The sequence below is a fragment of the Colletotrichum graminicola genome (genome assembly GCF_000149035.1).
Source record: "Colletotrichum graminicola M1.001 genomic scaffold supercont1.1, whole genome shotgun sequence".
Taxonomy (NCBI): Eukaryota; Fungi; Ascomycota; class Sordariomycetes; order Glomerellales; family Glomerellaceae; genus Colletotrichum; species Colletotrichum graminicola.
The window spans coordinates 483777-507742 of NW_007361005.1; the positions used below are offsets into that span (position 1 = coordinate 483777).

At 53.9% G+C, this 23966-nt stretch overlaps 7 protein-coding genes across 7 annotated transcripts; 6 read left to right on the plus strand and 1 right to left on the minus strand.

The window, feature by feature from the left end:
- Positions 1-5434: 5434 nt before the first annotated feature.
- GLRG_00130 (endo-beta-1,6-glucanase) lies at positions 5435-6979 on the plus strand (the record flags this gene model as incomplete). The annotated part of the gene is made up of 6 exons (XM_008090815.1): positions 5435-5896; positions 5949-6016; positions 6069-6120; positions 6171-6365; positions 6421-6862; positions 6912-6979. The coding sequence occupies 6 exons, from the start codon at positions 5435-5437 to the stop codon at positions 6977-6979; spliced, it is 1287 nt and encodes a 428-aa protein (XP_008089006.1).
- A 1796-nt stretch (positions 6980-8775) lies between these two features.
- GLRG_00131 (uncharacterized protein) lies at positions 8776-9330 on the plus strand (the record flags this gene model as incomplete). The annotated part of the gene is made up of 1 exon (XM_008090816.1): positions 8776-9330. One exon carries the CDS (start codon positions 8776-8778, stop codon positions 9328-9330), a length of 555 nt encoding a protein of 184 aa, XP_008089007.1.
- A 1638-nt stretch (positions 9331-10968) lies between these two features.
- On the plus strand, positions 10969-11127 carry GLRG_00132 (uncharacterized protein; the record flags this gene model as incomplete). Its single annotated transcript, XM_008090817.1, has 1 exon — positions 10969-11127. One exon carries the CDS (start codon positions 10969-10971, stop codon positions 11125-11127), a length of 159 nt encoding a protein of 52 aa, XP_008089008.1.
- Positions 11128-11203: 76 nt separating this feature from the next.
- GLRG_00133 (uncharacterized protein) lies at positions 11204-11407 on the plus strand (the record flags this gene model as incomplete). The annotated part of the gene is made up of 1 exon (XM_008090818.1): positions 11204-11407. One exon carries the CDS (start codon positions 11204-11206, stop codon positions 11405-11407), a length of 204 nt encoding a protein of 67 aa, XP_008089009.1.
- Positions 11408-12913: 1506 nt separating this feature from the next.
- On the plus strand, positions 12914-15544 carry GLRG_00134 (uncharacterized protein; the record flags this gene model as incomplete). Its single annotated transcript, XM_008090819.1, has 2 exons — positions 12914-13064; positions 13131-15544. The coding sequence occupies 2 exons, from the start codon at positions 12914-12916 to the stop codon at positions 15542-15544; spliced, it is 2565 nt and encodes an 854-aa protein (XP_008089010.1).
- A 1030-nt stretch (positions 15545-16574) lies between these two features.
- On the minus strand, positions 16575-18506 carry GLRG_00135 (general alpha-glucoside permease; the record flags this gene model as incomplete). Its single annotated transcript, XM_008090820.1, has 1 exon — positions 16575-18506. One exon carries the CDS (start codon positions 18504-18506, stop codon positions 16575-16577), a length of 1932 nt encoding a protein of 643 aa, XP_008089011.1.
- Positions 18507-21502: 2996 nt separating this feature from the next.
- GLRG_00136 (sodium/hydrogen exchanger 3) lies at positions 21503-23765 on the plus strand (the record flags this gene model as incomplete). Its single annotated transcript, XM_008090821.1, has 5 exons — positions 21503-21548; positions 21612-21641; positions 21712-21858; positions 21917-22576; positions 22639-23765. 5 exons carry the CDS (start codon positions 21503-21505, stop codon positions 23763-23765), a joined length of 2010 nt encoding a protein of 669 aa, XP_008089012.1.
- Positions 23766-23966: the final 201 nt, after the last annotated feature.

A 23966-nucleotide genomic window follows, 5' to 3' on the forward strand; every position in this document is an offset into this window, starting at 1 on the left:
TTTCACTCAGCACGCTACCCAAGTCAGTGTTTGGCCCTCCAGCAGCCGTTCGTCATTCACACGTCGAATTGTACTTTGCTCCATGACACTGGGTGCCTTGAGGGCTGACCCAGTGTGGGCAAAGGAAAGACCGGTGGTCTGGTCTGGTCTGGTCTGGTCCATATACAACGAAACTACTGCCCAAACCCAGTGCCATGCCACCACGCACACACATCCCGAACCCGGCCGCCCGTTTGTGCTTCTAGCGGCTTCGTCCAATCTCTTGGAATTTTCTTGGAAAGCTTGAGTGGACGCCGTTCCCGTACCGCAGCTCGCGCCCTGCTGCCGTCTTCGCCCTACACTAAGTACATAGTCAGCTCAGGTTAGTCGACTCGTCGTCGACAGATTTACTACCATCGGGAACCAGATAGCCGTTGATTTGCGGCCATCGAGATGAATATGCTGGGCCACCACCTTGTCAGAAATCAGTAATCATCCAGAAGGGATTCGCGGTATCGGCCAGTGTTAACCCGCCCAGTCAGATACATATGTGGCCCCCGACCAAGGCTAGCTCGAACTATGTACTACCGGAATGTTTCCAAATGATCAGTCGCCTAGCCGCTCTTTTGCGGTGATCTTTGATCATCACCGGCAGTTCCTTATCGGCCATTCGAATGCATTCATCACAGTTATTTGTTCGTCAGCCAGACTGCTTGCGGCCCGCCGCTGAAGGTAGCACAAGTAACCGCCACCAGTCTGGGCTAAACCTCCCCACCCACTCCCTGTTTGAAGAGTAAGAATACTGGCCAGGGGATGATACAACCCAACCGTAGGTTTGCTCCCCTCTCTGGGATGTCGACACCCTAAGGAGGCAGGGGGTTCGACGACAAATACGGCATCTTGTGGGCGGCTTTTTGTCAAGGTCTAGGTACCACCTAATCGCGAACCATTGACGCGGCCGCCATCTCAATCGAGAAGGTCACAGTGAGAATATGTGTGCACAAGAGAATACACTTGCGCAGCAGAACTTGCGACCTTTACAATATCCGAGCCGAGCCCACCGACAAATGACATTCAGGACGAAGAGAGCAAGACTGCGGACCTCAGTTGTCCAAGTGGGCAACCCACCCCTTTACCGCCTTGGACAGCAAACCTCGTCAAGCTACCTAACAGGTCGTTACGGATGGGGATGGGGATGGAGAAGAGACAAAAATCCCCAGTCCGCCTGCCGAGAACCCGAGACTGCAGCTATCCGTCCGCTGCTACTGCTCCTGTACGTATGCACCTTGACGGTCGTAACGAGCATTGTTACATACTCTATCTCTGTGCTGGAAGAGACTGTACGATGGTGGAGACCAGCGCATACTGACGGCCTACGGTCAGCGCCTGAAGGCTTGGCGATGAAGCAAAGCTCGAGCATTTTCCATCGTAGACGAACTTTTGCAAATTTCTCGTGGCCCCTTTGCTGGCTCGGCCCTGCACGGGTGACCCAATCATCGAGACATATAGAAGCATTTCAGCGGCAGTGCCGAGGCCCTTGGGCTGTTCCGAGTGGAATCGCACGCCCAAAGGCCGGCCATGTTCAGGATTCATCCAGGGCTGCCTGTCTATGCAACGTTCCGTCTCCAGGTTGTTTTGTCACTTTTTTACTAATACAACCGGCTCGGTAGCAGGCCAAACTGTCCCAATGATACCGCAACGTGGTTCCGGTTGCGATTAGTGGCCAGGATACCATATATACGATGCTCAATCCTTGCCCATCGACGTGGGCCCCTTCGTCCATGATGCGGCGACCCAGAATCAGGCCAGTCGAGTGACTGCATACCTCCTTTGGGCGAGACAATCAAGTACTTGTCGCAATTTGTGTGGCATGACCAGTTGCTGTGGTTTTTCAGGGTCGTTTTGCACGAGAGACGGGTTACGGGTCAAGTGACTCCCATCGCGAGCCTCGAAAAGATTTTCGGCATCTGGCCACACATGCACGAACTATCGAGAGAGCTCCCGGGGTCACTATACTACATCATTGGCCGTAAGGCCGCCATTTCTTTGCATTGAAAGAATTCTGGTGGGGCACAGGGCATCAGAGACAGTCTGGGCCACGGAACCATTGACTTCCAGGAGCGGAGCCGCAATACGTCTCCTGGCGAGACTCCTGTTCGAGTGCTGGATCACGAACAATGATACCATCAGTCGAGGCTTTCAGGGTTCCAATGTGAGCCGGATTCATTGCGAGCGTGTCCACATGGCGCTGCATATTGAGTGCACCGAGTTCTCCTAGCCCGTAGAGGTTCCTGTGGCCTAGGAGACGCCTGTCTAGGCGTTTTCATCTCGCCGAGGCCAATGATGCGCCTCAGGGAGCAATGGAATACGATGCCTCCCTTCCCATACCACCAGCGCAAGTTTATCCATCAAGGTCAAGGGAGGAGACTCACCAGCTATACTTTGCGGTTCAGCTCTATGATGGAATATGGCAAACTTGTCTCGCCACAGTCAAACAGTACATTTGGTAGGAGTGAGATTGTGCTCAGTGAAGGGCGGGTAGATCTGAAGAGCTTTTGGGCATCTCTACCTGTGATACACCAGGGCAGCACATACTCCCCCGTCCGCAAATACGAACCTTTAAGGGGAGTTCAAGGTGTGGTGGACAGACTATGAGCAAAGACACCAAAGCTGCTCTCAGTCCGTATCTTCCGCGACTCTCTGGGAGGGTCAGCAATTAGATGTGAAGATTTCTCACTCATCAGAAAGACCTCTGCGACCTCCTACACGGCAGCACGGAGATCGGTACCAAGATCTTCGGCCAGATGACCGAAGAAGAAACTTGCTGCTTCCCATTGAGTTTCAATTGGTAGAGTACATCGTTGAGACACAGCGGTCTTTAACTTATCAGCCTTTCGTGTTCTGCCTTGCAGAAGTTGAAGCCACATGGTAAGGACACACGCAGGCTGCTCCGACTGGTATGTCAAGCAAGGTCAGTCTGTTATTACGCACGTTAGGGTCGCCTGCCTTTTATCTATATAGTATGATTAGTGTTTCTCGTTCTGCATCAATAAGGACAAAACACATATTCCACCTACAAGAGCGAATAGTCGAGACGGATGTGGATGTATTGTGTGCTACTAACAATCCACCAATCTACAGGAGGGCTACTCTGCAAGGACGGGCTCATCTACTGGCTAGATTATTGGTCGTTAGTATGGATTACTCTGATCATTCATGTATTTACAAACGGGTCTCTGCTGCCGTGCTGTCAGTAGATTATCAAACCTTTTAGGCGGTTGAACACAATTAGTGGTTCCATTGATACTCTATAAGTATTGTCATACATTTCTCCGATCAATTATGTTATCCAGCTATCATCTAACTCGCCCGTCTCACTATTTTGGAGAACAACAAGGACTGGCGCTTGCTACGCGACTAGACCAAGCAAGGAGCGTGTGCCTTTGGAGAAATTCATATCCATGAACAACCATAACATTAGAAAAATAGAGCCTGTTGATTGAAAACGACTCTGGAACTCCACCTGGGTATAAATATCCACAGCCCGCCCTGCTCTACATGATCACGATCCCAGGTTAAGCATACATTCTGCTGGCCGTCCCACCATCTCGATACCCTATGTATGCAACAGTCCGAAGTGATGTTTGTAACAGCGTTGAATTAGTTGGGAGGGCTTTCAGCTGCGAGGGTATTACAAGAAGCCTGATAAGTGACACTAGCCCCCCGGAAGTCTCGATCGGTCTATCCATGGCTACGACGACTACCTTAAGATTCTGACGGTTTCGTCATCTTAATGTTCAGCCCGGAAGTCGTTGTCTTCGGTCCTCTCCGCTACCACGGTAAACATGGACAAGTCCATCTTCAGACGACTTGTTCGTATTGTCGGTAGTCTTTCGGAGACTTGGGACTGTGTTTACTAGCAAGGAGGTCATCGCCTCTGTCGGTGCTTTCAGTAGCACTACTCGGATTCTCGAAGTTCGTAGTGTTGGTCGTGCGTCCTGCTTCTGTATTTGAAGCCTTCATCGGTGATAGAGAACGAGGACCAGTACTCATTGGCGATCCGGCGTATTTCAGGGGCAACTACGGATACTTGAACTCCCCAGCAAGCTTGGACTGACGTAAATTTGAGGACATGGTCAACCCTCACAAGCCACAGCCGCAATAACGCCGGCATGGTTAACCTAGCGAGCATTCACCCACGTGATACGTCTAAATTCATCACCTTCCATAGATCTCCCGGAGGAACTAGGGGTGGTGATGACATACAGGCCGTGTACGAGGGCTCGAATAATAGTTGAGGGGTCTGAAAACCTGGTCTCGCTTGATGGTGCCTGAGCATAAAGCTTACGATGACAAAGGCAGCGGGTTGAAGGCACTGTTGTCTGAGCACGAATGACAAGCCATCCCCAAATAGAACGCTCTTTGTGGGTTGATAAAGATGCTACTGCAAGAGATCCCTGATAAGATGATGTAAATTAATGAAAAGCGTCTGCTATCAGCTCTTGTTCTTTTGGCTTGCAATAGTAGATTTGCAATTGATGAAGGATTCGCTATTTAAGGGCAAACTCATACCGGAATGACGCATCATATACAGAGGCGGTCTTGTTTTCTTTTTCTGGTGGACGCACTTGACCAATCAACATGACATTTTCCGTATTCAACCCAGCACTCTCGTCTACATACTACATATGGCGCTCCCAACAACAGCCGCAGCGCTGACTGCATCACTGATTCATGGCTGAGGATAGAACCAAACCCATGTGAGATGACACAACAGTTGCCTACTTTGGCAACTAGGACCAAACCGAGTAGAGCATGTCATCGGCTCGAGACCGGTTTTCAATGCAGCTAAGGAGACAGGGGGGGTCGGGGCGCCAGTCAGCAATCTTTCTGTCAAGTCTCTGATCAGATCATCAGATGGAGACCAGCTCCAGGCAGCCGTCAATTCCCCTGCTTCGAGACCGGGAATCTAAGTAGTTGCCCGCAGGAACGCGACCCAAAGGTCGGGAGAGGATTGGATGAACTCCAGCAATTCAATGGCGGAATCTCTGCGAGGTGCCTGGGCCCTCCCGAAATAACCTCACACAAAACGCTATCTTGCTTGGCGGCAAAGACACTGATGGACAGCTGAGACAATGCCTGCGCAGCTACGAGGGTCGATTGGCGAACGCGAGGTCTAATGTGTTCGTTCAATGATCGGCATTTTCACTAGCGTCTTATTCCTGATAAATCTCGTGCCACCACATCACGGCTGTGCTCCAGGAATCATTTCAATTTCTTACCGCATGGCTTGGGCTAGCGGACGGAGAGTGTTAGGATAACCGTTACGGCCCATGAGGCTCCAGGAAACAGAAGCTTGTTAAGACGGCCGGTCACCGCCCGCATCCAACCTTGTCCTGATACCTTCTGCACTCGTCTCGTTCCAATCCGGCCAGCAAGCGATTGCATCGTCAACATGGTTCGTCTTAGTATCCTGACACTTGCCGCCACCATCCAGCTCTCTCACGCTTGGCTGCCGAACGATGGTTCCAGGAAGCTGCTGGATACCCGTGGGTTCAGCCTCTTCGATTCGCAGAACGCAACCGTCGAGGAGTCCGATGGCGTAAGTAAGCGTTGGTGGACGGCCTCGGGCAAGATCAGGGGCGTCAACCTGGGCTCGCTCTTCGTCTTTGAGCCCTGGATTGCCAACGGAGAATGGAGCAATATTGGCTGCGGCGGTCAGCAGTCCGAGTTCGACTGTGTCATGAACACCGGCCAGGAGAGGTCCGATGCGGCGTTCCAGAAGCACTGGGACACGTGGATAACCGAAGGCGACCTCAACGAGATGATGGGGTACGGTATCAACACCATCCGGATCCCCCTCGGCTACTGGCTTGATGAATCGTTGGTCGACAAGAACTCGGAGCACTTCCCAAGGGTCCGTACAACATCCGACACTGCAGCCAAAGGCAAAGGCTAACTTTTCACAGGGAGCTTTGAAGTACTTGATTCGCTTGTGCGGATGGGCCAGTGATCGTGGCTTTTATATCATCCTGGAGTGAGTCGCTCCCGTCCAGGCATGTCTTTGTGTGGGACTAACAAGTTGGAAGCCAGCACGGTGCCCCAGGAGCCCAGGTTGCAAAAAACTCGTTTACCGGTCAGGTAAGACGGCCGCCCCTGTCGAGTTGCGCTGCCCTTCTGACGTTTAGTAGTTTGCTCCAACCGCGGGGTTTTACAACGACTACCAGTACGGCCGGTCTGTCAAGTTTCTCGAGTTTTTGAGGAAGCTTGTTCACGACCACAATGAGCTTCGAAATGTTGGCACTATCCAGCTCGTGAACGAACCCACCAACTGGGCCTCGTCAGAGCCATCCCTCCGTAGCACGTTCTACAAGAAGGCCTACAACGTCAGTCACGGCCTCTCCTTTCCCACTTCCGCTTTTCCCACTAACACGCTCCAAGGCTATCAGAAAAGTTGAGCGGGATTTCGACGTGACGGCCAATAACTACGTCCACATCCAGATGATGTCCTCGCTCTGGGGCTCGGGCAACCCGACCGAGTTCCTTGACGACACATACTTCACCGCCTTCGACGACCACCGCTACCTCAAGTGGGCCAACAAGGACGAAGTGCCCTGGACTCACGAGAGCTACATCTCGACGTCGTGCGCTGATAACCGCAACGGTGACGGCGCGGGGCCGACCATCGTCGGCGAGTGGAGCATCAGCCCGCCCGACGATATCGAGAACTCGGACGGCTGGAACCGCGACACGCAAAAGGACTTTTACAAGAAGTGGTTTGCGGCCCAGGTGCTGGCGTACGAGAGGTCGACCGCCGGCTGGGTGTTTTGGACGTGGAAGGCGCAGCTTGGCGATTACCGATGGTCTTACAGAGGCGAGTTTTGTCTCAGCCTTCTTGATTGTTTGCGATACGTGTGCTGACTATTCCCTAGACGCCGTGATTGCGGGAGTCATCCCGAGAGACTTGAACACGATTGCGAACTCGGGCGTATGTGGCTAGGAGGTGTGACCGGCAATCGTGATGGCCGTGTAAAAGGGTACACGATATGTCACGGGGATTCCTGTTGACCCAGTTCAAAGGGAGAAAGGAATTCGTGATAGAGTTTGTCGAGGCTTGACTGGCTTATCGGAGTTCCACGATGCTTCTCGTAAACTTGGGGGAAAACATGCAACTCCATCCCTTTTGGCGTCCACGATGACCCGGTAGTGAGACCAGCAGCCGTGGTACCGCGCCCGCGTTCAGTAGGATCTCAACCCCTCCCCAGACTCTTGTTGGCAGCGGCGGTGAGACCAATATTGCAGTGTGCATCAATGACAGGATGGCGTCTATATGAGAGATCGGCATGCGGCAGGGTTGGGTTGTAGATGCCCGTGTTTCCCCTCCTCGCCCGAAGCTAAATGACGCCCTAAAGCTCAACGCAGCCACGGCCTCCACAAGAATCTCCCTTGTACGGACCAGGCGGAACGAGCCAAGAGATCCATGCGGGCCGTCGGCACAATCGCGTTAGTTCCAACGTCATACACCTCACTAGTGAGTGGTTCCACGCTGTCTTCACATTCCGTTCTCTGCAGTTGCCCCTCACTCCATCGTCCCCTTCGCACATGGCCCGAGGCGGTGGTCTGAATGTAGGTAGTGTAACGTCGTATTGCAAACACGAGGAATATGCTCACGGGGGTGGGTTGCATTATACGTTTGACGTCCAGCGTAGAAAGACGTACCTTCGCCACCAATGACGTGAATGTAGTATCAATTCGTACCGGTCAGCGAGCGCCCAAGCACTCTGGACCTGCGATGCAGGAATCCAGGGGCTTTTTCTAAGATTATTTTCCAGAGAAACAAAACAAGATGCGCGCTCCCACTCGGCCGGCCGGGAACTTGGGAATCGACCCGCGCAGGAAGGTTACATGGCCGCCGTGGTCGATTGGCATCCGGGTCGACCCAGCATGATGATACTGTTGGCACGGGTTGGAATCTGTGGTATGAGTTTGCAATCAGTCAATTGTTAGCGGAAGGGCTTTTTGCCTTCGAGGCAGTGATGACCACCACCCATGAACAGCATAGTGACGATCCAAATCAGACAACCATGACAACCGATCAGTTTCCCCAGATTTTACCCCGGCAGTTCCCTTTCTCACTGGTCCACCTGCACGAGCCGCTTGCCCATTCACCGGATCCGGACTATGGACTATGGGGTGGTGTGTTGGTCGGTAACTACCTATTTCATCGAAGCTTTCCGTTGGTCGTCGTCTTTTGGGCCCGCATATGCGTCCATGTCACCCTAGGAACGGAACGCGCTTGTGGTTCGGCGGGGTTCCGCACGAAGTTTGGCGACTTCCCCGACTGCCTGCCTCCCTGCCCTCTCGCGTCTTCCCGTTACATCCGTCTTGGGGTGGTAGATATTCGTATACGATCATCAGGTGACCCAAATCAGAAATGATCACAGGGTAGGATGGAGGGGAAGGGAAGGGACGGGAAGGAAGGGCGGGGGCTAGTACGACGACGGTGAGGACGGACGACAGTCGCGCCTGTTCGAATATAAACCACTTCAATCCCGTCGTCCTTCGACAAACTCATGTGCATCCGTCTACAGCTAGATCCCAGATTCCATAATACCAATAATCATTGAAATCAAATAACAAGGGGCGTATCGTCATACCTCAAATTCTGTCAAGGTACGCCGGAGCTCCTGAGAATCAGCAAACAGACGAGGCTTACCTAGGAACCAGCTCATCTCCAACATCATCAATAATCACTCTTCCAATCACAACCCCGCCACCACGTCTCCAGCGGCCAAGATGAAGACTGCCTCCGTTCTCGCCCTTCTGGGCGTCACCTCGGCCACCGCCCAGTTCACCAACCAGACGAAGCCCTTTTGGCTCAAGTTTTCCCCCACCAACGATAGCTCTGTCGTGACCTATCTCGCGTCCTGCCATTCGGGCGCCGGCCAAGCCGGCCTCTGCCCGGAGACTGGGGGATCGAGCCACACGCAGTACTTCCTCAACGAGACCCAGTCCGACTACCAGGGCCACATCCTCGGCGCCCTGACCTGGGACCAGCCCATAGGCAACGGGAACCCCATCTCCTCCGGCATGAATCTCAGCCCGCAGCTCGTTTCCAACGGCGCCATTCCCATCTTCTCGCCGGGCGACAGCGCCTTGTTCACCCTCGGCTTTGATGAGAACGAGGCGCTCTTCATCGCTACCAACGCCGACGACTCCAGGGCCGCGCCCAACGCCCCCAACTACTCCCTGGAGGCGTATTACCGCTGGCACGTCTGCTGGACGTTCGTCGGCAACTACTTCTACAAGTCACTCGTCTGGGTCACCGCCGGTGCTCCGTCCAACCCGTAAGAACCAATGCCCATCGCCCATTGCCGATGTACAACATGCTGACAAAGTCTCAGTACCTGCTCCGCTGTTAATGTCTACAGAGAGTGGGCACCTTCGTCCTAAACTGTACGCTTTCTGATGTTGGGAATGACTCGAGCCCGGCCGCGGCGTTGTTTTTGAGGACTCGGGCCAAGGTTGGTCTCGGCATTCCACGATATCCTACTGCCGTCTTTCATATGAGCATCTCCTGTCTCAGTGGTGGTGGTGGTGGTGGTGGTGGTGATGATGATGATGGTGGTGGTGATGATGATGATGGTGATGGTGATGATGATGATGGTGGTGGTGATGATGATGATGATGATGGGCAACGATCGAACTCAATACCTAATCGTAATCAAAGCTTTCTTAGAATCCTCAAAATGCGAAACGTCCTCTCCTATAAACCTTTTGAGGCAATACCAACCGAGTCGTTGATTCTGGTGTCAATTGAACGTATGGATTCTCACAGCTTGTCAATCACTGAGCCACATTGAATACTTTGATGTCCAAACTGGGGGTCTGATATCATGAAACGGTCAGCACGTTGAACAAACGAACATTATAAAAGACATGATTGGCCGATGCGCGTCTCGATAACCGAATCTGTATCGTTCACCTCCTCTCGGTCAATGTAGTAAATGTAGCTTCGATCGGACGTTATCCTCTCTCTTTGGATGCGTCGTACGATGAGGCAACGAGGGTGACAACGATAACGTAGGCGCAAAGGCCGGTAAAGTTCCGTCGTGTGTCAAGATGGGGGGGCCCGAGACACCCGCATGCAGTCGCAGATACGCGGAGGGACGGCGAGACAGAGTTTGTTCAGTGAAGCAATGCCTGTACCCGTAGCGGTTATGATGACGGGCCGTTGGCGATGATTACAACTTGCCCATACGTGCACATGAACGGAAACGATGCGCTGCGTACCCTTTGGATACCGATGCCCGATGACATGGAAGGCTGATGCCTGGAATGCTGTCTGGAATACCGTTTGCTTCGTCTAAAAAGTAGTCGAGGACTTCCAGTTCGAGCATCATCAAGTTCCAGAACCACTCGAGTCAGGCTGGCGCCTCCAATTCCTTACCCGTTCACGCAATGTCGCATCATCAACATGCCGAGCCTTCCAACTGCCACAGATGAAGAGGTCGGTTTTCAGCCACCCCTTTCCATACCTCTTATAAACATGCCGTGTCTGTTCCGGGCTGGGCCTCGAAGGGCAGAACGTGGAGGGCCCTGCCGCCGATGGCCTGTGAGCCTACCAGCAGCCAGGACGGCATCATCCACTTCAACCCGGTCATCATTTTCTTCATGTCCCTCATAAAATCAGAGGATTCGGTCAAGATCGTTCGCTCTGCCTAGAAAAAAAGGGTTCGGAGTTCACGAACGTCATGGGGATCTTGGATGCCCAGAGCTTCTTCGTCTTCGCAAACAAGATGCTCAAGTGGACGCCGACTGAGAACGTCGAGGCCAATGACATATAACGACATCCTCTGCCTGTTCTATTCCATCTTGGACTAGGAGCCGCTGTTGGACTTGCAGAAACCCGCTCCGTCGGTAAGCCCTAGAGCCCGCTGCCCTGCTGGATACTGGATAGTGGTGTTTGCTCAGCTTATCAGGCTTTTCATGGACACTCCCGTGTCGATCAGCGAGAAGATGTTCCAGACCTTCGTCGACTCGCCACAGTATGCTACCCACGAGCTCTTCTTGACGGCCATGGTTATCGAGAACGATCGTAAATGCAAGCCTGAGGCGCCCGAGGCGCCCGATTCGCCGGACCAATAGTGCTGCAGACGAGGGGCTTGGTGGTCATTAAGAACCAACTGCTCGGCAAGATGGCCGTGTTGCGATAGACATAGCCATGGTCTTCTCGGCCAATGTGTCGGTGCACGTTAGACATGAGCTGAAGAAGGACGACGATATCTCGAGCTTTTTGTTCGGCGGGCCAGACATCATTTGCGTGTTTGAGTCACGGTCCGGCCTGAAGCCCGAGAACTTCGTCCCTTCGCCTAAAGACAACTACTCTAGGGTATGGAATCATGCTGCCGAGGGCTCCCGGGCATGATTCGAACGGGAACTTCAACGTACACCACTGATTGGCCGGGGTCATGACGTTGGATCGAAGCGTGTAGCACTGATAGTTGAGTCTGACAATGGAAGTGAAGGTTCCTTTGTCCTCCACCGTGCCCTCGAAGTGAACCTTACAGCCGGGGATCTCGGGGTGTCCATGGTCCCAGACTATGATAAGTTGATAACACAGCACTGTTCGTGCCCAACAGTAGAACATCGGCCGAACCCGTCTTTGAGGCATCCGCCACTTGCGACAATCCTCCACGAGTTCAGAGTTGTAGTGTCCGTTCCTGAAACGAGCTCCGCTCGGCGTAGACCAGACGGGGACGAACGCACGGAAAGGCGAAAAGGCGAAGAAGCGGACCGGCCCGTACGAGACGGGCTTTTCGCGTAAAAGGCGGTGACTGCAGGGGAAAGGGGGGGTTTATGGGCGACGCGATGCAAACGGGGGCTTACGACTCGTATCCAGGGGTATTGAAGGTCGGCCTCGAGAATAAAACTCGATGCGAATTGGATGGCTGGGAAAACGGAGTCGGTCGTGGTTGGGTGACGTTGCAAGTGTTGCTTGCGCTTGTGCAGCTTGACGTGTCCGACGGTGGGACACCGCTTTGATGCTAGAAGTTGTATCCGCAGGCTGCACTTGTTTGCTGGTTTCTGGCTCCGTTATCGAAGCGAAGCGGCAGGTGGCATGCAGCTTTGCATGTGACTCACTTTTCCCGCCGAATCTGACGCCTACTCTCTCCGTTTCTTTTCCAATGGTTTACGACGTCGAAAAATATCAATAAAATCGACCCTTAAGTGTAAATAAACAGGTTCTGTCAAGACCCCCAAGTCAAACTGCGCTTGCTTGGTTCATCCTAATCAACCCCAACCACCGGATTGTTTAAATGAACGGGGAACCTGGTTTCCCAGTGGATGAGTCTCACGTGAAGATAAGAGCTTCAGCCAATCGATAAGACGCTGACAGTCGCATTTACAGGGGGGGTGGGTAGGTGGCGCCGGGCAAGGCTTCATCACCCCGCGCAACCACGTCTGTAGGACTGGTCGGGTCCCAAGTGTCGGCGCGCAGACATGCAACCTGCTCTTGATGGTGAGCTCACAGACAGGGCGGGCACAACCCACTCACTCTTCCTTGGGGGAAGTCTAGTCCCCCTCTCACACCCACCCTCTCTCTCCCTTCCGCGCGGAAACTAAGAAGACTTTACTCTGAGGTCTTTCCCGATAATCCTCTTTTGTTTTGTTTTAACACCAAGATTTTATGAAGCAGAGCTGCGTTTTCTTTGCTTCATGAAATCCAGCCCATCTTACACCACCCAACACCGATATCCCCCACTTGCATCCGGGCCGCTCCCCGACCACCTCAATTTCAAGACAGTACACATTCCTCGGTCGTCCCTTTCCGAGTCTAGTCGGCCACGATAGAGACATAAACGGATAACCCGCATTCCTCAACCCGGACCGCGCTACCGACTGAAGGAACTTCTTGCCCGTCGTCGCCATCATGGCGCCGGCAAATGGGTACTCGGCCCCGGGCGTCGCTTCGTACGACTCCAACACAATGTCGGTCGGCGACGGCACCTGGGATTTCGAGAAGAACACTTTCCTGCTGCCTAACCTCGTCGGTCTCAACTTTGAGACGATGCAGTACAATGGTGAGCACCCATCTGCTGGGCGAAGCCTCGGCCGCGAATGTCAACTAACACGCCCTCGCAATCTAGGCATGGGCAATCGCTTCTCAACAGTCGCCCAATACCATACTCTGGTACTCGCCCATGGCGTCATGGCCGCCATCATCTTCCTCCTGATCGTTCCGGTATCCGTCTTCATAGCCCGCTTCTACACGGCGAAGCCTGGTTACGCCATACCCTACCATGCTCAACTGAACATCCTTGCCGCGCTTATGCTTGTTGCCGTCTTCGTCTTGGGCTGGTTTGCGGTTGGCCCCGAACGGAGCTGGACCAACCCGCACCATGCCATCGGCCTAGCGATCTTCATCTTGTTCCTACTTCAGATCATTGGCGGTCGACTTGTGCGCAACATTCGGGGGCGCTCGATCCGGAAGATGTTTCATCGCTGGAGCGGGAGGCTCATTGCGCTGCTCGGCATCATCCAGGTGGCCCTCGGCCTTACGCTCTACGGCTCGCCCAAGTGGACCTTTATCATCTACTCCCTCTGGTTGGCTTTCCTGCTGCTCATCTACTTCGTCCTCAGTTATCGTGCCGAAGGCACTGGGCGTGGCCGCGAGACCTACATCAGCGGCGGCCGCTCCGAGGGCCCAAGCGGCGAGTCGGAGTACTACAGCGATGTATACACTGAGAAGTCCAAGGGTAACAAGTGGTTGGCGCCCTTGGCAGCTGGCGCTACCCTCGCAGCACTGCTCGGTCGCAAAAAGTTCAAGGAGAAGGAGAAGGAAGCCAGCCCGGAAAGATCCAAGTCAAGGAGCCGCAGCCGTGGACCGGAGGTCGTTGGTTCTAGGCGGGGCTCGGCCAGTTATCTTACCTCCAGAAGGGGCTCGGACACCTACCTCGAAGACGAGAAGTACACCGAAGTGGACTCTCGACGGGATGGCAAGAAGTCTGGGGGCGGGTTCCTGTCGAAGCTGCTCGGCGTCGGCGCCGCCATTGGCGCGGGAAAGCTGGTCTCGAACCTCTTCAAACGAAAGGAGAAACAACCACACGACGAAGAATATTCCGCCGTATCGGCAGAGACCCCAGGACGGCGCCCAAGCCGAAGCTACCCTGCCACCAGCGAATACACGGATTATACCGACTGGACCGAGGATACCCCGCCACCTAGACGTGGGCCACGCGAGGGTTCCATCCTGCCACCCCCTGGAGGCCCAACAGCCGCAGCCGCAGCTCTGAGTGCTGCCGAACCGCGAACGAACCGGCCTCCGCATGCGAGAACCCGATCACAGTATAGCTTCGAGGATTCGGAATATTCGTCATACGTCAGCCCTTCAAGACGGAAAGACGATCCATCCGCCGGCCCTGCAGGTGGGGCCGGAAAGGGCGTCATGGCCGGCTTGGGCCTAGGATGGCTCGCTAAGAAACTGGCCGACCGAAAGTCTAAGCGCGCAGAAGAGCAGAGACTCCGTGACGAAGAAGACATGAGATCAGGAATCACCGGATCAAGGTACACGGGAGACGGCTTCTCATCTCCGTCGCATGACCAGAGAGGGTCTCATCGTGCCAGTGGACGTCGTCCAAGACCGCCCATGTCGGCCATTAGCACTGAAATCACAGAGATGACTGGATCTTCCGAGTTGGAGCCTCGACCCCCCGGCACAGGCTACGGAGGGCCACCAATGCCACCACTATCTGCAGGACCCCCACCCCGACCAAGGACACCCGCAGGGTCTGGTGGATACTCTCAAGCAACCTCAAGGCATGATGTTATCGACCCAGTGAGTATGCCTCCAATGCCTCCCGACCCAGCGGGAGTGCTCCACCGCGAGTCGGAAAGCGAAGGCTACATGTCACCTGGCGGACGACCTCGCCGACGGGACTCATCTAAACGAAGGAGAGCTGGAGAAGAGGCGGCTGCTGCTGCAGTTGCATCGGCCAGCGCGCTCGCAGCGGCGGAGGACCGCCGCCGGGCTCACTCCGAGCGCTCGCAGCCTGTGAGCGTCAAGGTCAGAGTCCACGATGACAAGGATAGAAATATTACACTGCGGAGGTTGACCGAGGAGGAGGCCGCTGCTAGCAGGCGCAGCGAAAGCAAGAGGAGACGTGGCTCACTAAGCAGTTTGTCCGGAATCGAAGTCGGCAGCGGCCGACGATACCGCCGCGACTCGAGCCAAAGACGAGCCGAGTCGGCAGCAGAGTACGCTGCCGAGGCTGGAGATAACCTGCCGCCGCCGAATCCCGCATTTGCCGCAGGCAGGAAACCCAAGGACTCGGCGTACTACTCCGGGGGCCCGCCGGTGCAACCGGCGCCCATGGCCGGTGCGACTGTCTCTAGTATAGGCAGTGAGAACACTCATGGTACCTGGAGCCAGATGAGCCCCTCGCCCAGTGCACCACAGACTAACCCTGTTGGGTCCGCAGCAGCCGATAACCGTCGGAGAAGGAGACAGGAGCGCAGGCGGAGCAGCGCGAGCCGGCCGACGGGGGTGGACATGTTCGATTAACACGAGACAAGTTTGTCCGATAGCGGAGACTTGACGTTTACAACAGGCATACGACGACCGACGATGAGCAAACAAAAGACGAAAGACGACGACGTTGATATGAGAGCCCCCCCTACAACACACGGGCGGGTAAGTATGACCGGCGGCGGGATACGATTTCGCGTATCGGAACGGAAGAATGCATTGGGTCGGTGTAACCTGTCGCAACTCGGAGCCACAGGCCCGAAAGGAGTTTATGTATTGTTTTTTTCCCCTCCTTCCACGAGAACTAGCATTTTCACCGACGGAGGTCTGAATATGTTGCGGTTCCTTCACCAACCTCACGGGTTTGGGCAAGGAACGGCGAGAAGAATTGATGGTCTGTGTTTGATGTTGCGTCTATGAATGTATGCAGGAGTGCACATGCATGTATGTCGATAGATGAATGTATAAAAGAAGAACGCAGTGGAAGCTGTAGGTATAATAATTGGAGGCTTCACCACCTCTAGCTCCGTCTATACATTCGCCTTACTCTCTCCTCTGTGTCTGTGTGGAACTCGTGTATGGACTCTCGCTTTGGAACCTGTAACGTAGATTGAAATGCGCTTGAAACTTTGCAGGATTTGGTCGGCTGCGTGCCGTGTCATTCTAAACAGGCGAGGCCGCTTCTTGTATATCGTGGTCTCCCACATTCTTAACCTCCTCCCTCGTTCTCCCGTCGCGTTCTAAGGTGATGATGAATATGATGATGAAAGGAGAAAGACACCTGATCTCCCGGTCCCGCTGTGTTGTTGTTCCCTTTACTGCATGCACTCCGTCCAAACAAAACGATCTTGATTCAAGGGGAAAAAAAAGAAAATAAGAGGTCGGGAAAAGCCCCTCCTTTCCGTCTTGGTCATTTCTCGAGCCCGAACTCCTTGCAAGTTTCCAAAGTCGTTGATCCAATTCGGAGAAGGGGGGTAGCTGACATTATCGATGGTTTCATGGATCCCCTTTCGATTCCCTGGCAAAATCCCAACGCCAAATGAGTGAAACCCCCAAGTACCGTTTATTAGTACTCGGCACCTCCAAAACTCTTGTTCCTCGTAATGGTCGCACGCTTGATGCTGGCCCGCGGAAGATGCTCATAGCTCTTGTTACGGCTTCGAGCCGTTCCGGGGCGGCTTCCCGCGGCACCTTCACCCTCACCTTCCTCAGCGACGATCATGGCATCTGCCGGCATCGCGGCGCTCTCCTTGATGCTGGCCACGAAGAAGGACGACACAAGCACGGCAATACCGCCAAACGCCAAGACGATGGCGATGGAATGATCGCCTGGCGTACCGCGAGGCTTCTGCCAAACTCGGAAGATGACGCTCGAGCCGACGGTGGCGATGATTTGGGGAGCGGCGATAGCCATGTTGTGGATACCAAGGATGACACCAGCCTGGTCTGGCTCCTCGCCATCATTCAATTCCGAGTCGGCGACGGAGTCCAGAGAGGGCGACGCCGGACCCTCTGCATCCCCGCTGGGGCCGAACTGCCTTTGCTTCGCCTGTCGGATCATTGCATCTCTTCGGCTGATTTCGGCGCTGATAATGGCCCAGGGCGCCCACAGGGTCATTGCCCAAGTGATTCCTACCAGTCCGATCAGGGCTGTCGCTGCTTCTACCGTACGCACAATGACGGTGCAGAACATGGCGCCCGAGAAAAGAAGCAGAGAGGCGAACCAAGCCCGCTTGAGGGTGAACCCAGGGATCTGCAGCTTATCGAGCCATGACGACTTCTCATTGTCATAGTCTGCACTGTCGGAGTCTCCTTGAAGGTCGTCGATCGGCTGACTGTCGTAGGTGGGGGCGACGAAGAAGGGAAGAAAGACGTTGGTAAGTAAGCTAACAACAGAGTTGATCAGAAGAGCAAAAGTTCCAATCCGGGTTGCGCGTTCGTAAAGTCGATCAAGCTCTTCCGGGGTCATATGAGGGTTGGCCTCCAGGTACGGCTCGACGTAAATCTCACCAATGTACGAAGAGGTGTAGAAGAGAAGTGGGAAAAAGCCGACCCAGGCGCAGAGCTGAACCTGACAAACTTTCCTAATTTGAGGCGGGAGCCGCTTGATAGATGCGAATATTTGCGTGAAGAATGAAAAGACGCCGGGTTTGCCCAGAACTGGCGGGCCCTCAAGCCGTGGGTCGCGTTCCTTGATTAGTGTCGTGCTCACCACAATGGTTGTTGCAAGGGCTATGCTGGCGATAGCACACAGGACCTTGAACTGGGTATCACCCAGAAACCAGAGGTAGGTTGGCAAGTTGATGTAGCCCGCGACATATCCAAGGATGTTTCCGAAGCCGGTGATCCGGCTGGCCATAGCATTGGCTGCCTCCTGCTGATGGGCTGGCGCGCAGTCCACGATGAAGGCCCTGATGGAGGCTTGCACGGTGTTGATGGCGAAATCGAGGACATAAATGCCCACCACCGCGACGCAAATGATGGTGTTTCTGACGGCGCGAGACTCAATGTCTGCGCCAAAGAGGCCTAATATGCCGGTCACGATTTCCCGAGTCCAAGCCAAGAACATCAAGGAGATGATGGTTGCCACAGCCCCGCCGAGCATGAATGGTTTCCGCTTGCCCCACGGCAGCCGGCAGTTGTCGCTCTTCATACCGACATAAGGCTGAACCAGTGTGCCGGTAAGCGGGCCAGCAATCCACACCAGGGCCATCAATGATTTGCTCAGCCCAAGGGAGAGTAAGTAGGGAGACCCGTTGGAGAGCTCGACAGACCATGCGATTTGTAGACCGCCGATGCTGATTGTGAGAAGAATCAGGTACCAGGTGCTCTTTGTCTGCTGGAGATCCTCCTGATCCGCCAGAATCGTGTTACCGTCGGTGGAACCCTCGTCGTCATCGCTGGTCGGAAGTAGTAACGGCGATCGCTCACTGGCTCTTTTGGAGTTCGAGGGCATCGGGCGACCCCTCCTGGGAGAATGAGACTGAGACGAAGGCATCTTCAATCGTAGAAGACGTCAAGCCGTGGCAGGCAGTCTTGTTAATGAAGTGGTTCGATGAAGATGGGGTTCGGACAAGCCCACGAGCGGGGCAACCTGGGGAGTAGTCGTTCAGTTCGGAGTTGGCGTCGGTTGTTGGGAGCGAGGCGACAGACTGGCCAACAAAACAATTCCAGAGAAGAGCGCGCGTAAAAGGGCGATTGGGATGCGCAGCAATAAAGAAGAAGGTTGGATGTGGTAAAGTCAGAGGGGGAAAAAGAAAAAAAAAGTTGTTGTGTGGCCGTCACGCGGTCAAGTAGGAGGACGCCACGAGACCCCAGAACACGGGCTCTTGGTACGGGGTGATTTGATTTCTGACGATGACAGAGCCGGCGGCAGGACTTTGCGTCATTCGCTGGCTGCAAACTCCGCCCTCGCGGAATGACCTACGAAATGGTGGAGGTCGGTTCCTGATTCGAGCCTGGGCTATGCGGTAGGAGGCGGGTGAGGGCGAATGAAAGCAAGTACCGCTCGTTGAGATGGTGTGCTAGGGTTGCGCCTATATGTCAATGTACCTAACGCTAAGGTAAGAAGATGCCTGGGATGGCAAGTTCGAGGCTTGTCGGGTCGAGTAACAAACGGGTGGCGGGAGAGCGGCAGGCGAATGCGCCGTGGGGCTTCGGCGGCACTGAAAGAGAACTCAGGGGCGGATCGCAGCTGAACGGGTCGCAGGAGGCGAAAGGAAACGCAGCTGTTGATGGGCAACGGACTAGAGGGCGTCTAGATGAGTCCGTGAATCCGGCGAGGCGAGGGATGCGACACTGAGCAGGCAGGCTAACGTAGTGTAGTAGCACGTTGGGTACGGATGGGCTTGTCGGCTAGACACTCTGGACGCTACACGTATAGGTAGCTAGCTAGCTAGTCACTTTTATAGCTAGTGATGGTGACGATGAGAATGCGGGCAGGGTGAGAGGGTCCAGACGCGCGACGGGCGGAAATAGAGGGGAGGGGAAGTGCTTGTATTTATTTGTTTGGGGTAAAGTCAGTTAAGTGGTGGAAACGATCGAATCTTCCACGGCTAACAGCGCAGGTTCCGCAAGAGGGGACAGGCCTGGTACCCGAGACTCCAAGTTAAAGTCACGATGGCATCGCACAGTGACGGTCAGAGAGAAGAGACCTGTCTGCTGTGCTCATGGACACACCCCCGCACCCGGTACGTCATCCCCGTAGCTCCTTCTCCCGCCCGCCCCATTTGTTCCTATCTAGCTATCTATCTAGGTACCGTAGGTATTTAGGGGTATCTCTGGTTCCCAAGCGAATCGTCCACCATTTACTCCATTTGATACCTGCACTACTGGAGAAGCCCTGCACGGCGACGTTGTCATTCTGTCATTCTATCTGATCCAGCGTGACATCCAGAAAACCAAAATCAACAGACTAGAAAAAAAAAAAAAAAGGGAAAAAAAGGGAAAAAAAAGGGGGCCCCTCCAGGGACCCAGCCTTTGCGTACAAACTCCATCACTGGCCATGGGTTCCATTCATGTGTAAGCCTCGTGCGCTGTGCATAAGACCTCCTCGGGCAGGCCAGGTAAGGTACCGTAGGGCACAATCTCACCATCTCACATCGAATGGCGGCCAGCCCCGTATAGTCGCGTGCGGCCAAACATCTGTCTCCGGCAGATTAATTAGCTCTCCCCACGAGGGATCTTGATCAAGTGCTACCACGGTTTCCCAGCCAGTCTTGCGACAACACCCTCCCAAGTGCAATGTGTCAGATGCTTCCCGTCAAGTGCACCCACCATTCCCAACGCCCTCGGCTTGCGTGGCTCCATGAACTACCTACTGTTTTCACTGGACCTCTTACGGCCCCCCAGACCACCCATCTGGGCCTCTGCTCTGCCCCTCTGCCAGGAGGAGGAGCAATGGGTTCGGCTGTGATGGGTCTGGTTTGCTCGAGATTCTTCCCGCAGGAATCTAGACCTCTGCTAGTTGGGCGGAGCGAGCACGTACCATGGCTGATAAAGTCATGCGGCCCGCCTCGAGCTTTCCCGCCCCTTTAATGTAATAAGAAGCATGTCTCCATATATACACAAATCGGGTGTTCTCCAAACAGCTCAAACGTCGCTATCAGGTATTTTATCCCACCAGGCGTTTCTAGTCTAGTAAGCATCCCTGTCGGAATCCGGTCCAACCGTACTCAGGAGCTACGGCCAGAGAGTTAACAAAAAAAATACAAGTTTAATATATATTAAATTTTATCTAAAGAAAAACATCAAATAAGTATAAGGTGTATTAACTTAATAATATTAATATATAGGTACTAAAAATAGAAACTATATTAAGAAACCCTTATAAAAATCCTTAGATCTATACTATATATTAACTATAGAATTTATTATTTAAGTTGATCCTTATAAATACTGTATTTTAAAAAAAAAATACAAGTCTCTATACTCCGTACAAAATACACTTTTAACTCTCTGGCTACGGCAACCGGTGCCTATGTACTCGGTACTTCGAGACCGACACTTGGCGCTCGACTTCCACCTTCAGCCAGCGACACCTGCCCATGCTCTATGTAGCTCTACCACCCCACCGAGGCTATCGCAGGCAAACGTCCAACTGCCAACCTGTACGGCGACCAATCACCGCATTCCCATAGAGTCAGCCACCTAAAGCCATTGCCGCCTCCGACCAGTGGCCGGCTCCCTGCATTGATGCCTCCAGTGGACACCTACACGAATCCGGTGCCTATTCTTCGCATTGAATTAATTTTGAAACCTAGCAATACATCTCAAAAGCTACCTTGTCCTCTTGTCGTCAGCCTACGAAGCTCCGCCTACCCGACCCCTCCTCCTCGAATCTACGGCGTCCGACGAGCTGGCCTGTTCATGATCGCCATCTGTCACTTTCGGAGCTCACGCGCGAGCCGCCGGTCAGCCTGCTTCCCGCTCGATTCTGGATCTTACTCCGTCACCAACCCGTGAACGCCGAACTCGTAAACCCCCTCTTTCAGAATGATATCGGCGTCGGATATCGCGGGAACGGCCCTGCGCCTTGTTCGTATGTAATCTCGATATTCTGCCTTTGCTGGCCCAGGTGCGCAAACTGACACTGCTTTGCTAGAACGCGCCGCCGAAGAGGGCGACCCTGAGAGTACGCTGCCGACCGATTCCTTCCGGCCTTTGCGCGCCCGACGACGATTGTGACTGACTCTATAATACAGGCTCCGATGGCTCCCAAAAGGAGATCTTTGCGGCATGGGCGCTCTTCATCTCCATTATGCTTCTCATCATCGCCTTCCTCACGAGTTACTTTCTACAAGAAAGAAAGATCGAGGCTGTCCACGAAACGGTCATCTCCATCTTTGCAGGTTTGTCCCTTCGTTTCACTCCCAATTGCTCGATAGCACCTGACAGTTACTTCCACAGGAATGACTGTGGGCCTTCTGTTGCTCGTGACCTCGGGCGATTCGATTCGAAACCTTATCAGCTTCAACTACCAAATCTTCTTCAACCTACTGCTGCCACCGATCATTCTTGCTTCGGGTTACGAGCTACATCAGGCCAATTTCTTCAGGAATATGGGCACCATCTTGACCTTCGCTTTTGCTGGAACGTTTCTATCGGCTGTCGTAATTGGCCTCATCCTATGGCTCTACGCCCTGACCGGGGTTGAGTCTATCAGCATGTCGTTCGTCGACGCCATTTCTGTTGGCGCGACTCTATCGGCTACCGACCCCGTGACCATTCTGGCCATCTTCAACTCGTACAAGGTCGATCCCAAATTGTATACCATCATTTTCGGCGAGTCAATCCTCAATGATGCCATTGCTATCGTTATCTTCGAGACGGCACAAAAGTATAAGAAAGGTGATGCGTCTAAGCTTGGTTTCTTGAGCTTCTTCGAGGGTATTGGCATCTTCTTGATTGTCTTCTTCGGTAGTATGTTGATCGGCGTGCTTGTGGGTGTTATGATAGCGCTGCTTCTAAAGTTCACTTACATTCGACGATACCCTAAGAACGAAAGCTGCCTGGTTGTGTTGGTTGCATATGCGACGTATTTCTTCTCTCATGCTATCCACATGTCTGGTAAGACTTTCTCGCCCGTTTCTTTCTTGGATCATATGAGCACATCGCTGACGGCCTCGTAGGCATTGTGTCTTTGCTGTTCTGCGGCATAACGCTGAAGCACTACGCCTATTTCAACATGTCCCGGCGAACCCAGCTTACAACCAAGTTCATCTTCCAGATTCTGGCACAGCTGTCAGAAAATTTCATCTTCATTTATCTCGGTCTTGCCCTATTCACCGACAATGCTTTGCAATTCCGGCCTCTCCTCATCATCATTACCGTCTGTGCAGTTTGCGCTGCACGGTGGGTGGCGGTGTTCCCCTTGTCCCGACTTATCAACTGGGTTATTCGTTACAGGGCCCGCCGGAGAGGCGGAGATGTGAGCGACGAGCTTCCTTACAACTACCAGGCCATGATTTTCTGGGCTGGTCTTCGCGGAGCGGTCGGCGTCGCCCTTGCGGCTTTACTCACGGGCGAAAACTCATACGCACTGAAGGCTACAGTTTTGGTGGTCGTGGTCCTTACCGTCATCATATTCGGTGGCACGACTGCGCGTATGCTGGAGATCCTTGGTATCCGAACTGGTGTTGTAGACGAAATTGATAGCGACGATGAATTTGATATCGAAACCTTCAGCGGCGGCCAATATGCTAAGCGCACTGGCACCGGTATCGGTTACACTCCTCGGCAGAACGGCAGCCTCTCGCTGGATAACATTGGGTCGCGCAATGCCACTCGACCTCCGGCGGCGGGGGAACGCAGCAGTTACGTTTCCGGCTCACACTCGCCGAACCCAACCAAGAGGCAGGGGAGTCTCAGCCGCAAGAACTCGGAAATCGAGAGAGCCGATCTCCTGGGCCGCAGCGGTAATACAACGGACTCGGACTTAGAAAGCGACATCGATACATCAGATCTCCCGCCTCCGGCCCGTCGTGAGCCTCGCCGGAGGAGCCCGACCATTCCTGGCACCTCGCAGTCGGCCAGTTCCGGCGGTCTTCTCGCGCAAACCGAGCCCACAGCCGCCGCTGCCGCCGCGCCCCACCACGTCTCAGCGACGTCCGCCATTAGACAACTCTTTAGCCACGGTGCCGAGGACGCAGCGGGTCTGTTCAGGCAGCTGGATGAGGACTATATCAAGCCAAAACTGCTGCTTGATGGGGGGAGCGGCCGGGGGAACGGCCCCGGTCCCGGCCCGGGCCAGGTTTAAGGTGCTTGTTTATCAATGATTCTTTTTCTTTGCGATGTTGGTTTCTTGTGCAAATGCCGTTCAAGGCTGGTCGGTGGGATTTCTCGTCAAGAATCGGGCATGTAACGCACTCCTAGGCGATGCTATGAGGCTTAGTCATCACGGCGGCGTTCTGGGCGTATACTATAGATCTGGCTGGGCCTTTATGCCTAAAGGCCTGCT